This window comes from Camelus dromedarius, chromosome 4 (genome assembly GCF_036321535.1).
Source record: "Camelus dromedarius isolate mCamDro1 chromosome 4, mCamDro1.pat, whole genome shotgun sequence".
NCBI lineage: Eukaryota > Metazoa > Chordata > Mammalia > Artiodactyla > Camelidae > Camelus > Camelus dromedarius.
Window position 1 is genome coordinate 66,474,736 of NC_087439.1, and position 14,888 is coordinate 66,489,623.

At 34.6% G+C, this 14,888-nt stretch overlaps 1 protein-coding gene across 8 annotated transcripts in view; it reads right to left on the reverse strand.

Annotated features, from left to right (window-relative positions):
• The window catches only part of CREB1 (cAMP responsive element binding protein 1), a 57,621-nt gene that overhangs the window by 30,601 nt on the left and 12,132 nt on the right, over nucleotides 1-14,888 (reverse strand). For 4 of the 8 annotated variants that reach the window (XR_004136798.2, XM_031451912.2, XM_031451911.2 and 1 more), the window contains exons 2-4: nucleotides 8,533-8,654; nucleotides 2,628-2,774; nucleotides 1,862-1,903 (exon numbers count right to left, since the gene is read on the reverse strand). The exons of 1 other annotated variant lie outside the window; for it this stretch is intronic. Coding sequence is in view for 6 of the 7 variants with exons in the window: in XM_031451912.2 (XP_031307772.1) it covers nucleotides 1,862-1,903; nucleotides 2,628-2,774; nucleotides 8,533-8,646 (303 nt within the window). In the remaining variant the exon portion in view is untranslated. The remainder of the gene's footprint in view (nucleotides 1-1,861; nucleotides 1,904-2,627; nucleotides 2,775-8,532; nucleotides 8,655-14,888) is intronic. 3 more of the 8 variants (XM_031451913.2, XM_010985445.3, XM_064485048.1) reach the window with 2 other exon arrangements.

Genomic DNA, 14,888 nt, shown 5'->3' on the forward strand with positions numbered 1-14,888 from the left:
TAAGGTAACATAATTATAAATCCTCTGTCTGACATGTTTTAATTCCACTGTATTAAAAATGCATTAAAAAAAAACTAGCAAATGAAAAGTGAGGATACCACTGTTAACTTTTATATATCTGTGTAACTCCCATTACTTTTGTGGGAATTCTTACATAACCTGTGAGGTTTAACTTACACATCTATATAAAGTTAGGGGACCAATATCAAGCCATATATGAAATCTTAGTACAGTTTAGTTTCTAATATTCTGAGATTTAAAAAGATAAACAAGTTTTAATAGCTTATTCTCACATCAAGAGAAATGTACCTTGGGTATTTTGGAAATGCTGTTCTAGAATACTGATATTTCTCCCTTCTAGAAGTTTGAGGGATCATTTCTCTCCTAGTTTGATCACTTCTGATATGAACCACTTCCTAGTTATTAATACTAATCACTGTTAACCAGTTGAAATGACCATTAAAGTTTAATAGATTCTCTATGGGTTAGGGCCTTTAAAGAAAAAAATACTGTTTGTGTTTCTATTTGTAGAATTCAGGCTTTTAAATTTAAGCATAGCTCACTTTAATGGAAAAATGTATTTCAGAAAAGATGAACACACATTTCTATAAAGTTGATGGTCATATAACCCCCAGGTCGAAATTATTATTATCATTATCACAAAGTAAAGATTAAAATTAAGAATATGATCAACAATTAAATTTCACAAATTATTACCAAAATTTATAACCTTAACAAATTTTGTGGAAATTTTGGTACATTCTTTATAGAAAGACTTCCTATTATAAGGGAAAAAGAAAAAGTAACGATTAATGTGAGGTCTGGAACCTAGCAGGTCTTCTGACTAGCAGGTCAGGTTCTTTCCACTATTATCAAGAGGAAGATATGAACAGAGAGTTAACAATGGTATAGTAGGAACAATATTACTATCGTTCATAGCATTCAGTGAAATAAAAACTGAGGCAGAGGATAGGATATTGTTCAGTCAGTGTGGTTCCAAATCCTTCAGTCTTTACCTGGATTATACTGTCTACCACTTGGTAACAACGAATTCCATTCCCAATATCTTTCAGTATGGAAATTCAAACAAACTGATTTCACATTAAAGCATTCTTTGCCCCCCTCTCCCCTTAAATGTCCATGCAAACTAAAAGAACAGGGACAGAATGAAGTAGAGGTGGGTAATAGGAGCTCAACGACTCAGTAGTATAATAGGGCTGACAAAATCTAATGTGTCCTTTGATGACATTAATAGAATGCTTCCAGGACAAAGGAGGCACTCCTCCCTTCTACAAGTATCAGTCTGGCTACTATACTCAAAGAAAATACCATAGCTCCCACTTACAAGAAGATGACAAGGATGGTGAAGAGGAATCAAAGCTATGTCATATATAAGTGACTGAAGAAAAACATTTATTTAGTCTTCACTTTTTTTTTTAATGAGAAGGGCATGGGAGATGGGAAAAGGAAGCAGTCCAACAAAAAAAGGAGGTAAATTTGCTAACTAGTTTCTGAGGACAGAACTGGGACTACTAGGTAAAAATTTTAGAAAGACATTCTGGTTCATCACAGGGAAGATTATTTTAGCAATTATCCCTAACAATAAATAAATTACCTCAGGAGATAGAGCTTCCTTTCTCTGAAGTCTTCAAGTAATGCTAGACTACCTTTTAGAGGAGGGGAGAAAGGATATATAGGGAAATTAAGCAATAGGCTAAGGGTTCAAGTTTAGCCTATACCTACAAGATAGCTAAGATGTTTATGAACTCAATGTTTATAGAGAAGGACAAAGATATAAAGAATAATTTCTCACCTTCCTTTCTAAAAATAGTTCTCTCCAAATCTAGGACCTAGGACTCACCTGAGTTCCGGAGAAAAGTCTTTTTAAGTCCTTACAGGAAGACTGTGAAGCAAAAAATATGAAATGGGAGGCTGGGGTTATGGCCTACTTGAATGATTGTTCAAGTCTTTTTTTTCCCCAATAAGCTCATCGCAAAGATGTATACTGCCCTAGGTTCCCTACAGTTAAGTAGAGGTTTACATGCCTTTATTCCCTTTGGATCCAACCCAAAGGAACAACCTCTCCAAAGAGTAAGATAACATGCGTGGAATAATCCCTGATTCTTAAGGTACACTTTCCAAATATACCATTATTTCAAATTTATATATGCTAACTTAGAATCATAAACAATGCTGGGTTTACACTTTGTGTTCTTTAAATTTAAATAATATCTTAGGTAAGGTTATTAATTTTTGACAAGGGTTTACTTTTTCCAATTGTATGTTTAGAAAATAACTACAAAGTTATTATTTTTATGACTCAATTTTCCTTAACTGAGGTACAGCAGTCTTACAGTCTCTCCCAAACATTTCTACTTTATCCCATGTACTTCGATTTTTCCCAATCAATTCTTTTTCTTCTTTAAGACAGTCTTTTTCTTATATATCTGTTCTTGTGTATATATGTTCCTATACTTAAGCTGACTATACAGATGCAGCATATTCCATAATTACAGTAAAGTAAAATAAACTCTGAACTAGATATGTTCCTATTTTCATAATGAAAGGAGAGAGATGGCTATAAACAACAGTTATGAAAGTAGATGCAGAACTTTTTATACACATACCTGAACTGTCTGGACTTGTGGAGACTGAATAACTGATGGCTGGGCCGCCTGAATAACTCCATGGACTTGAACTGTCTGCCCATTGGGCAGCTGTACTAAAGTTACGGTGGGAGCAGATGATGTTGCGTGAGCTGCTGGCATGGATACCTATGGTGTTGAACATGGAAAACAATTACCATCACAGACACCTCCTTGGAAATACTCATGGTCAATATGAAGCAACTTTGTAGCAGTAAAAGGATGACCTTTCTGCTGGGTTAGTTATTCCACTGGTGTGAAAGAAACTAGTGGTTAAATATCCTTTTTGAATAAAAGACTACAAATACCTTCCTTGCCCTCCACTTTTAAACTCCTCCCAAATGACAGAAACCAAAACACTATTTTAATGTAACACCAAAATATGTAACACAGACTTCCTCTGATCACCAACTATCACTTTATTTGTATGGTGCTTTACATTTTCCTACTTGCTTTCATATTCAGTTTCTCATTTTGCCCTTTGAAGATATCAAGACTAGGTCAGAATAAGGGTTATCTCCATTTTAGAGACAGAAATATCAAGCGCTTAAAGAGATTAACTCACCCAAGGTCAAGAGATTTGAAGAAACAAAGTCTTCAGAATATCATGTGTTAAATAAGCCATGTTCTAAAAACATAACTGCTCCCAAACTTGGGCAAAACTTAGCTACCAAGTCTACAACAAATATAGAGCTTATACTATAATGCATATTTTTCTCTTGTAAACTAATTACAAGTATGCCTCTCATCAGTGAGAAAGTGTTACTAGCTATGATAAACTGAACATTTCTATCTTCTCCATCACTGAACTGGTAATAGTTGATATTTTAAGGATTTATTTTATTTCTTAAAAGAACAAAAGAGCAAGAGTTGAGAGAACATAGAAACCAATTTTCTCTTCAGGCACAAAGAAAGCCTTTTTTTAAAATATTTTTTTTGGGGGGGAGGGGGAGAATTAGGTTTATTTATTTATTTAATGGCCATACTGGGGATTGAACCCAGGACCTCATGCATGCTAAGCACACGCTCTACCACTGAGCTATGCCCCCCACCCCAAGAAGGCCTTTTACCAGTCAATACCAGGTTAAAAGCACTCTTAGGTTGCACATGTCTATTAGATGGTATTTATTGTTTCTGTGTTCAAATGTGTTCAGGGATAGCAATGTTATTTGCGAATTTGGTAAACAGTTATTGGGGATATGTATGCCAAAAACAATGTCAGAACTGAAACTACAGAAATGAGAAAGACATAGGTCCCTGCCCCTACGGAAATTATTGGGGCATGGTATGAAGGACTAGGGAAAAGAACAAACATAATTCAATGAAGTAATGAGGTTTGTGAAGAGAAAAATGGACACACTGAGGGGAGGGGAGGCTACCAGAGAAGAATGTGAATTGGAAACAAAGAGTGCAAGTAAGGCATATTACTGTGACTTGCAGGGGGAGTCACAGAATTTCAGACAGAGAGCATAGCACCAGCAAAAGGAAAGAGAAACAGCAGTGTACAGAGAAGGATGACCAGCAGTCAGTACTACTGGAGCACACAGCTGTGTCACTGTATGATACAGAGGTGTAGAGAGAAGAAATAACAGTGGTAGGCAGGGGCTAGGTGGGCTAGTCATGAAAAGTCTTATGTATGTTTTAGTAAAGAACTTGCCTTTTATGGTGAGGAGATTGGGAAAAGCACTGAGGGCTTTTGAACTCCCGAATATCATGGTGAGGCTTGCATTTTGGATAGATTATTTCAGTGGCAGTGTGAAAGATATGTATTTCAGAGGAAGAAAAAAGTGGAGGTGAGACTCCCTGAGAAAGTCTATACATCCTAGTTAAGGTGAGATGATAGAGGCCAGAAATAAGGCACTAATTGTGGTAGGGATGGGAACGAGAGAAGTGATTTAATGAAAATTCAGGAGGCAGACTAGAAAGGGCTTTATGAATGACTAGTTGAAGGTGGTGAGAGAGAAATCAAAGGTGACCAACAAATTTCACGTTTGGGTGAGAAATGGTAGAATATGCCACAGAAACAGAGAACACAAGGAGAAGCTTACTGGTGGGAAAGATCCCTATTGAAGGTAGAGGCTTAAACCATGAGCTTCCATCTTTGTACAGTTAAGAAGTCCTTCCTTATCAATCATTTTTTTCTCTGGCCACTGTAAATCTTGCTTAGTTTTACCTGGTTCTCAAAATGTGGTCCATGAACTACCTCCATTAGTTATACAGGGTGTCTGTCTATAAAGTTAGAATCTCTGATGGACCCAACACTACACTATAAAGTTTGAGGATCACAACCGTAAGTTATTCAGAGTATCTCATCTCAATTCCATATGAAAGGTTTTCTAATACTTGAAGCAATTATTTTGTACTTTTCTCTGAGTATTCTCTAGGGTAAACATAACAAGGTAACTCAACAAATAATCCCCTTTCTACCCTCTTCATTCTACACAATGGTGCCTCTCATTGTAAGTTTATAATATACAGATACAGAAAAAAAGATAAAAATCACTTATATTCCTATCACTCAGAGCTAACCACTTAGTTTTTTTGTTGTAGATAAATAGGTGTTTTTAAACTTATATACACTCAATTTTTATAACACTATCATGGCATCTATTTTATCTTTCAAGGCCATTATAAATACCTCTTCATGCCATTAATAGTCTTCTTTAATGGTTTTAATGGCTGTATAATGGTAGAAACTACAAAATTTGTTTAATAAATTCCTTATTATTGGATATTTAGGTTTTCAGATTTGCCTATTATAAGGGATTTTACAACAATCATTCTTTTACTCAACTCTTTAGTTAAATCCATACATAAAAATTAACAATCTCATAGTCAAAACCAACACTGTTTCTTTTCTCACTTTAAAAAAATCTCTGTAAACTCCACAAGTAAAATAAGGCATTTCATTTATTGTTTTAGATTGTCTTTCTTCCTTTATTAGTTAGGCTGAATTTTTTTTTTACTGTTCTTTGACCAAATCACAATGATCTTGGATTTGATAACTTTATTATATATTTCTAGTATTAAAGACTGACAACAAAAAAATAAAAGGTATCAGAATTATGAGGAAATTATGTCAAAGATGTATTAATACACATGTTAAGGACTTGGATGAGCAATTGAAAAAAACCTGTGTAATTAGGTATAAAAAGAACAACAACAAAAAATACAAATGGGAACAGATACCAGATTTTCTAAACTGAAATATCATGTCATTCTACTTATCAGTGATTATATGCAAATTGAACATGTGCATATAATTTTGTTCCTTCCTGAATCTCCAATTGAGCTTCATGAAACTGATTTTGTTTTTACAGGCATAATCACACCAGTATTGAAGAATGGGAAAGGAGATAACAGCAAGAGTTTTGGAGGCTGGAAACAGATGGATGAATGGTAATGAGCTTGGAAGACCTCAGAAGGCTAACTTATAAGATGGACGCAGGGAAAGCCTGATTTATGCCACAAAATCCTTAAGAGATTCATGATCTAAGGCACACTGGAAGGTAGAGTGAAAGAAAAGGCTGAAAATAAGGAAGGCTGGTTAAAGGCTCTTTGAGAAACAATTGGAACCCCTCCTCAACTCCCTGTGGAAGAACAACTAATCTACCCAATGCTGACAGAAAAACAGAGGTTTACTATCTGGATAGAGGGTTTCTTGACTGCCTACCATCAGCCATTGCTGAGGTGAGGTAATAAACCCCAGTCATCTCCTCTCCCTTGGCTCAGGGGATTAGTAAAGCTTTTCTCTAGGGAACCTGATCAACACCAAGGGGAAGAGGAAAGACTTAAGAGATAATAACATTGGGAATGCCACAATCACCCTAAAGTGAAGCTCACAACTCATAGATGTTAGGCCTCAAACATGTCCACAGAGCTTTCAATGCAGGTTTTTGGTCCTGTACTTTTAAGCCTGAGCAGACAACCACAAGCTGTCAAACATTTGAGGAAAGCTTCTAATATGAAAGCTGGAGCAAAAGAGATGGAAGGGGGTAAAGGCATATAGAGGAAAATCTATGTGGGGCAGTGAAAACTTAAAACAAAATCAATATTCTCAGAGATGAGAGAAAATATTGCATTTGTGAAACATAAACAGAACACTATTAAAACACAAGAGGACCAATCAGAGAACAAAAGGAACTCTTGGAAATGTGACAGCAGAAATAAAAAATCTGACAGATGGGCTGAAATATGAAGTTGAGGAAATCTCCCAGAAAGCAGAGCAAAAAGACAAAGAGACAGAAACCAGAAGAGTAGAAATGAGAAAATTAGACAAACATCTGGATCACAAGGATCCTAGAAAGAAAAGAGAAAGGAGAGGGGAAAAAAAAATCATCAACCAAATAACTTAAAGAAATTGCCCAGAATTGAAGACATGAGTTTCCATTATAAAAGGGCCCACTGAAAACAACTGCACAATGGATGAAAACTGATCCAAACCAAGGCCTTGACAATGAAATAGTGAAGCACTGTAAATAGAGAGATTTTTATAAGCTAACAGAGATACAAAGAAATGGATTTAGTCTTTCAAATAGCAACACTAGAAGTTGACACTGGATCAACACCTTCAAAATTTGAAAGAAAAATTATTTCTTTACCAAGAATTCTTTACCCCTTCAAACTCGCTCAAGAAACCACTGGAAAACATGCTTTAATATATCAAGAACAAAAACTCTAAGAGAGAAAGACAGCAGGAAGAAAGGAATTTCCAGGATGACATTATATAGCAGACTTGGAGGACACCCAGAAGAATAGAGACCTATGAGGTAGATACGTCAGGGATGCCATCACCAAGATCCCTGCTGGCAATGTATCTTCTTTTTACCAGAGGGGTGAATGCTTGGATGAGCCCAGATTCTTATGTGCACATTTGCCTTGACTATGTGCTAATGAAGTCTCCCCTTTGTTCCTGCACCTGCTTCATCTGAGTACATACTTCATCCCTAAATATATTCTGCTTTGCCTTACACCTCAAGGCTGGAGGGGACCCTGGTGATCTTAGGAGAAAACACAGAACAGCTCACTGCTTCTGACTATGTTCCTGCTGGAGGTCTAGTATTTGGCCCATATGTTAGCTCAGTGTGGTAACCATCTGTGGTTAGCCCACTATTTCCCAAGATGCATTCTTGCTCAGTGACTCCTCTAGGGGAGCTTTAAAACTCTTTGGGGAGCTGAAGTTCGACATCCCAGAGCCTCAGCCAGGATTATTTTCTCTTGGGAATTTCATCTGAAAGAGGCGATATCCCACTTTCTTACCTAGCAGGTTACTGTTTGCTATTTGGCTTTTATATTAACTACCTTTCTCATCATATATATGCAAACAATGGTTATTAAAGTAGAACATTTGAGGAAAAATACATAAGAACAAAAAAGGATAAGAGAATATAATCTTAGAATATTTAAGACAAAGACAAAATCATAAATTATACTTAAAATATATAGGGAACAAAACTATCATACTTGAAATTTACCTGTGTCAATTTATTTGCTTATCCTATTTTTTTAGTTTAAGCATATGTAAACTTAGCCTTTCAGACTATCTGCATTCCCATGCTCCCAATTAATCTACATGTGAAAAAAAGCAGTTATCATATTAGATTGTCTTCCCTTGTTTAAGAGACAATCTACCCATCAGTTTAAATGTATTTATGAATCATGTCACTATAGTGTGTTGGTGTTTAACAATACATTTTTCTTTTATGTTATTGAATTAATACTATCATTTCTAAGATTAGGCTAATATTAAATAATTAGGAATTCTGATTTTCTAAAAATGTCTTTGCTCATTCTATGTATATCTCTGTAAGAAAAACTAAGTTCTCTTGTCTAAAACATATTCCTCTTAGAAGAGACACAACTTGGACTCTCTCCATGTATTTTATACCTGGGCTAATGTGGCAATCTGTGGCTGGGCTTGCACTGTCATTTGCTGGTTTTCAGCTTCTGTTACAGCTGCATCTCCACTCTGCTGGTTCTCTGCTCCAGATTCCATGGTCATTTAGTTACCTACAATAATATGGAAGAGTGTTACAAGCACTACAGTGCTTTGTGCTTTTGTGGTTTTAAAGGCAATTTTCAAGTTATAAATAGGTATATGTGGTGGTTAGGTTAGCAGATGCACTCAAGAAATCTGGTTAAACTATAATGTAGTTGAATTATTGTCAGACTTGTCCAAATTTGCAGAGCTATAAAAGTCCTAGTCTTTTCAAAAAAGCAAAAAACCTTTCTTTTTCCTTCACCATTTTTTTCCCAATGGGATATTATTCCATCTAGAATAAGGGATTCCTCTCTGTCATGAATCACCCCTACTAAGAAGGGGGGGAGGGGCAGCAGCAAAGTTACAATTTTTTCAAAATCTATCAGTCAGGTAAGGAGGGAGGGTAGAGAGTAGAAGAGAGCTGTTGACAGGGTCTAGGAGATATTGGCTTCAAGGAACTTCCTATAAGGGTATTCCCTCTTTTTATAGGGAAGAAACAGAAAAATTATAAGCTACTTCCACAGGAAGTTACTGGAGGCAGGACAAAATTAGCTCAAGTTTCAAGAGCCCAAGTTATGGGGTATCAAGGTAGAAAAAGCTACGCAGTCAAATCGGAGACCTCAAACAGTGAAAAAGTTATTTTGGGTTCTGACTCTGTACTCTATGTATAGTGTGCAACCCTACACATATGTGCACACGTGCCACCCCCCTCCATACACTAAAACATCTTTTAAAATTTTAACTGCAAAATTCTGGATAAGATAATCAAGACTGATCTTTCTTACTTTTCAGACCCTGCTTTGCTAAGAGTTTAGTATATTTGTTAGAGCTGGCACTGGATGACAGCAAAAGTGAAGAGAAATACCTAGCAGCAGCAGCTACACTGAAGTTACAGAAACTGATTATATGTAGCAGATATAACTGAGGAAGCAACTGTGTCTAAAGGAGTCACAATGAAAGGGGTCATTTCTTACTTGTGTGCTACTGTTACCGTACAGTGCCTAGCACGTTAAGTCAAAAATAAATTTAGTAGTGAGGACTACCTATGGTGATGCCATAAATAACACAAAAACTCCAATGCTTTTCCAGAATTTATTACATTTATTTTACAATTCCAAAATTGATTATCAAAATTGTCACTGATCATTATGTGATTATTGCATGTTATCAGCCTGTATCACATACTAACATTCTGCCATCATTCACAGGATTCTATAAAAAGGAAGTGTTTTACAAGTGACAGTTAAAAATGAAAATAACTCTGTGGAAATTAATATAAATATACAAAATCCACAAAACAGATGACAAAGGAAAAGATCAACAGACTTGACTACATAATTATTTAAAACATTAATATGACAAAAGCCACCAAGATAAGTACACAGGGGGAAAATATCTGCTACATATAATCAACACAGTAACATCTAGAATACAGGGAAACTACTAGTCAGTAAGGAACTTACTGAGTAGTTCACAAAGATACATGTTCAAGGACAGAAATTTTTTATAGTAGCAAAAAACCAGAAACAAGGATCTATCATTAGGAGGACCATTAAAGAAGTTACAGCAATGAAAAACAATGAAGTTTATCTATAATGCAATGCCATACAACGTTTTCCAAGATAGACTGAGTGAATTGGCAAGTTATAGAACATATTATAAGGTAGAACTCCATTTATGTAAAGAAAACAAGTAAAATAAATTGCTGTAAAGGTATATGCATGAGAAAAGGTGCAGGAAGTTATACACCGAACTGTAGTAAGTGGTGGCTCTGAAGAGAAAGATTTGTTAGAATTACATAGGAGGATGATTTTCACCTTTTTCTTTTTACATACTATGGTGCTTTACTTTTAATTTTTCTTTCTGTGAGATTCAGAATTCAGGATTACTTGCACCATTTAAAAAGATTTAATGCCAGAAATGATGGATAACATTTTGAAACTATGAACCAAAAACTGTATTTCAATCATGATTTTGAGATACCTGTTGACAAAGATTTTTAAAATCCCAGACATTTTTATATAAAATTACTATTTTTATTTAAATTTTGCCTAAATGGTTTATCCTTCATTTTGAGAGTAAAAATAACCATTTAAAAAATTATCAAATAACTTTATTACCTATGATAATTCACTGAACTGTATACTTAAAATCTGTGCTCTTTTAAACTAAATAATTTAAGAAAGACATCAAAAGTAACAAAGCAATATCAACAACAAAATAGTTTCTGTATACTAAATACTGTCCATATTCTGGTCTGGAATAAAATGGCACATCAAAGAAAAAAAAATCAAATCTTAACAACAATAAAATAAGCAAATAAATCCTTTTGAGGACAGTCCTGAGTCAAGCTAAATAAGAGCAGAAACTCATAAATTTTCTCTATCCTCTCCAAGTCATCAATTTAATGAGAATGAAGAGAAATACAAAATTATCATCATAATATCTCCTGTGTAGGCAGAGAATATACAGCCATTTTTGAAAGACTTTATTCCAAGCCATATTTCTTTTTAACCTATGCTGTCATCCATTATAATTTCACTCCATCATTTGATTAAAATTAATTTAAGGCACAGATCATATTTCTTTTGTCTTTGTTTTCTCTTCAATATGTCAGGGCTACTTAACTTTTTTTTTTTGACACTAAGGTACAAGGCATCATTACAACTTCTTGTTTCAGAAAATAAAATATTTATGATTCTATAATAAAGGAACAAAACCATTAGCTAACATAAGTAATTATAGCTACAAGGACACATTCAAAACAAGAATGTGACTTGCATCCTTCTTCTCTCCCCAACTAAATAATACTCATTTTATTTACTTATTTTTCCCTTTCTTTTAAAAACAAAGCGTGGTATTTCCAAAGGTCAGGATCCCCCATGTGAACTGCCAGTGTTTTATTATCATTTCATTCAGGTAGACTATCAATCCTTTTTCAGGGTGGGGGATAGCCTTCTTAATTAGTTTGCGTAGATGTCAACCATGTGGGCAACAGTAAAATACTGTCTTTCATCAGATAATTCAGGCCTTTCTCAAAGTGCAGGTTAGAACTACTTAAGGAAAAACAATTTGTTTCAGATAAGAAACTCAAACAACTCAGCTAAAACAGAAACTATTCTTTTGGTTTTCACCTTGAAGGTACTGAAACTCAACTAAACTAAACTAGCATTTAAAGTGAATGCATTAGTCATGACTTTGAAAGCTTTTACTCTCTTTTCTTTATATATTCAGGTGGGGACAGAAGAGATGCTCTGTGTACAGTCTTCAATTTTTCTATTACCCCAGGAGCAGTCTTAGCTAGCTGTGTAGTCTCCAGACACAGGATCAGTTAACAGAGCTAATATGCGGGTTTTCAAAATTATTTGAAGAAAGGAGATTCTTAATTCATTACACAAATGAATGCTTTTGGGGAATGCAAACAACAACAACAAAGGCTTAGTACTACCATACTACTATAAAACAAGAAAAAGATCAGGTACATATGAACTCAGGGAAAATGTGCAAATAGTGGGCCTGGAATATTACAAACAAATAGATCCTGGAAATCACGGAAGATCTATAGTATTAGCTTGACAGTTTTGTGATTCTTAAAAGAGTTCTTTCAATAATTCTGAATTCCAAAATCTATTTTGGGATTGATATAAGTATTTTCATGAATTTATTCCTAAAAATTAACACAATCCTTTGAAAACTATGAACTTAAAACAAATTTCAAAAGTGTCATGCCTGAAAGAAACAAAATTTAAAAAATAAATCCACAAAGATACATGCCATTTTGCTATAATGGTCTTCAGAGTTCTAACTCTTAATATGAAAAAGGGAGTGATTCTGCAGTATTATTCACCCAATCTTGAGAGAAACAAAGAATGCTATTCTAAGTAGTTGGGAAAGAGAGCCTAACACCTGGGGGAAAGCTGGATGTCACCAAGTAGTCATTGGACAAACTAAGCTTTTTGTGTTCCAGTTTCCTCATCTGAAAACAAGGGAGATGGATGAAGAGATCTCTCCTAACTTAAAATGCTGTGATCCTAGGAACTGACAACAAAATGTATGCACACACAATTATGCAGGCCACTTAGTAAAATAATATATGTATTTCTTTTTACTATATGGTTCATAGTAAAGAAGACAGATTAAGAATAGGTCACTCGACTCCTTAATCTTGGGCAAATATAAAAACTTTACCATTCATATACATATATAATATATAAAATGTATGTATATTTATATGTATTATATATGTAAGATGAGAATACAATACTTGAGATAATTAGCAGTACTTTAAAAAAAGCCACAAGACCAGACTATTACTCAGTAAAGATTCTCTTTCACACGGTGGACAGTGCTTTGTTTACTTATATGTTGCTCTGGTAACAGCTGTTGTTACAGTTATCAGATAGTTTAACAGGGCCTTTTCTTAACTTTCCAACATGATAAAGCAATTCTTTCTTTCCATCTTAGAAAGCATCAAGAAATTTATCTGACTAGGACTGTGCCAGTTTTGCATCTTTACACAGTAAAGACTAGATATTTAAAGCTTTAAAATGTAGTTTAGATAAACGTCCCAGGAAAGTGTCAAATGACTGCTTCCATCACTTTTTAAAAAAAGAGAGTATGCTGCATTAGTTAAGAGTGGTGGAATTCCAAAGAAACACTGAAAACAAATAAGAGAACTGATAAATCTGGGGGTATATTAACTTTTCTGGTAAGAAAAATAGTATAAGCAAAAAATTAAATTACAGTAGGCCTTCAGAAAAATGAGTGAGTCAATGGCTGGTATCTGATTTTGTATAGAAGCAAGGAGAAAAGACAAAGAACAGTCATTCAAAATCAATCTGGAACTACTAGAGCAAAATGAGACTATGAGAATGATGTCTCTTAAAGTCACTCATTGGGTTTAGAATTTTTATATTGCAATGTATTTACTTCTACTCTACATAATATACCATGAGGTAATTTACCACAAGTGAATAATTCACTTTTCCAAAACCAACAGGATCTTCAGTTTTAACAGTTTACATTATATACATTATTCTTGTATTATGGTATCATATCTAAACATTTGTATTATATTCTGACATTGTAGTGTCATGTCTAAGCATTTATTTATATGTCAGGCACTGTTCAAGTTCCTGGTGATGAAGAAATAAAATAAAGTTTTAAAAAACTTTGCCTTTGTGGAATTTATATTCTAGTGTATAGAAATAGAGGAGGAAAAGTAAACAAGTAAATGTATAATAAATCAGAAGGTAAAAGTGTTGGGTGAAAAATAAAACTGGAAAGAATGTTAGAGGGGTTTTTAATATTGTAAAAGCAGACCAGTGAAACCCTCATTGATAAGGTGGCATTTACGTTCACCTACTCTACACCTATGCAAAACTATACCAAACCAGGGACAAATATCGGCAGCAATAATTCTGTATTTATCTGCCTCTATCAAGTCAGGCGAATTAAAGGTCATCACCTAAGAAAGCAAGCCCGTATCATCACTTTTATAAACAACTATTAAGCAAAAGAAAGAATGCTGTATATTTTCACCTTATTCTTTTTCCTCAAATATTTTTGACCTTTAAGAAGTGCCCAAGTCTTTATGATCTTAAACATTCCAGTGCAAGTTTATGAAAAACAGACCCACTTCCCCCACAACACAGTTTACTTTTTAAATCCCTTAACTCTATGACAAAGTTAATTCAGTTTAGGAGGGAAGGTAAGTATTCAGAGAGATGAACTGTGAATTTTGACTCTCAAGAAAAAATAATACATTCATAACTAATGGAACATATGAATATATGCTGTGGTTTTTAAAAATGCAAATAACCTTAATTATAAATGAGAAGAAAAAAAAAAAAAACCTCCTGCATCTAGCAAATGGGTGACTCCTCCTAAACTCTTTCACCAATCCAGAAGTCCACGAATTTAAGGAAATCACATGAGCAGAAGTCTCAAGTCTCCAGGGTAGCCACGGCAGCCACTTGGTACATGGCTTTAAAACTGAGTGACTGGTCTGTTGTCACAGTCAAATGTATCACTAAAAATATTTTGCAGAAGTATACCTAGAAACATCTGTGAGTAATATACAACACTGCTACACAGTTATTTCATACCTGTTAGTTTTTAGTATATTATAATTGTGTGAAAGCCTTACTAACATATGCTTATACTTTCAACATGTCTTGGATAATCTTCTCAAGTGTTATGATTAATTTACTAAAGAGAGTGGCAAAATGCTCAGGCACCGCACAACAGACTTCAGCTTTCTA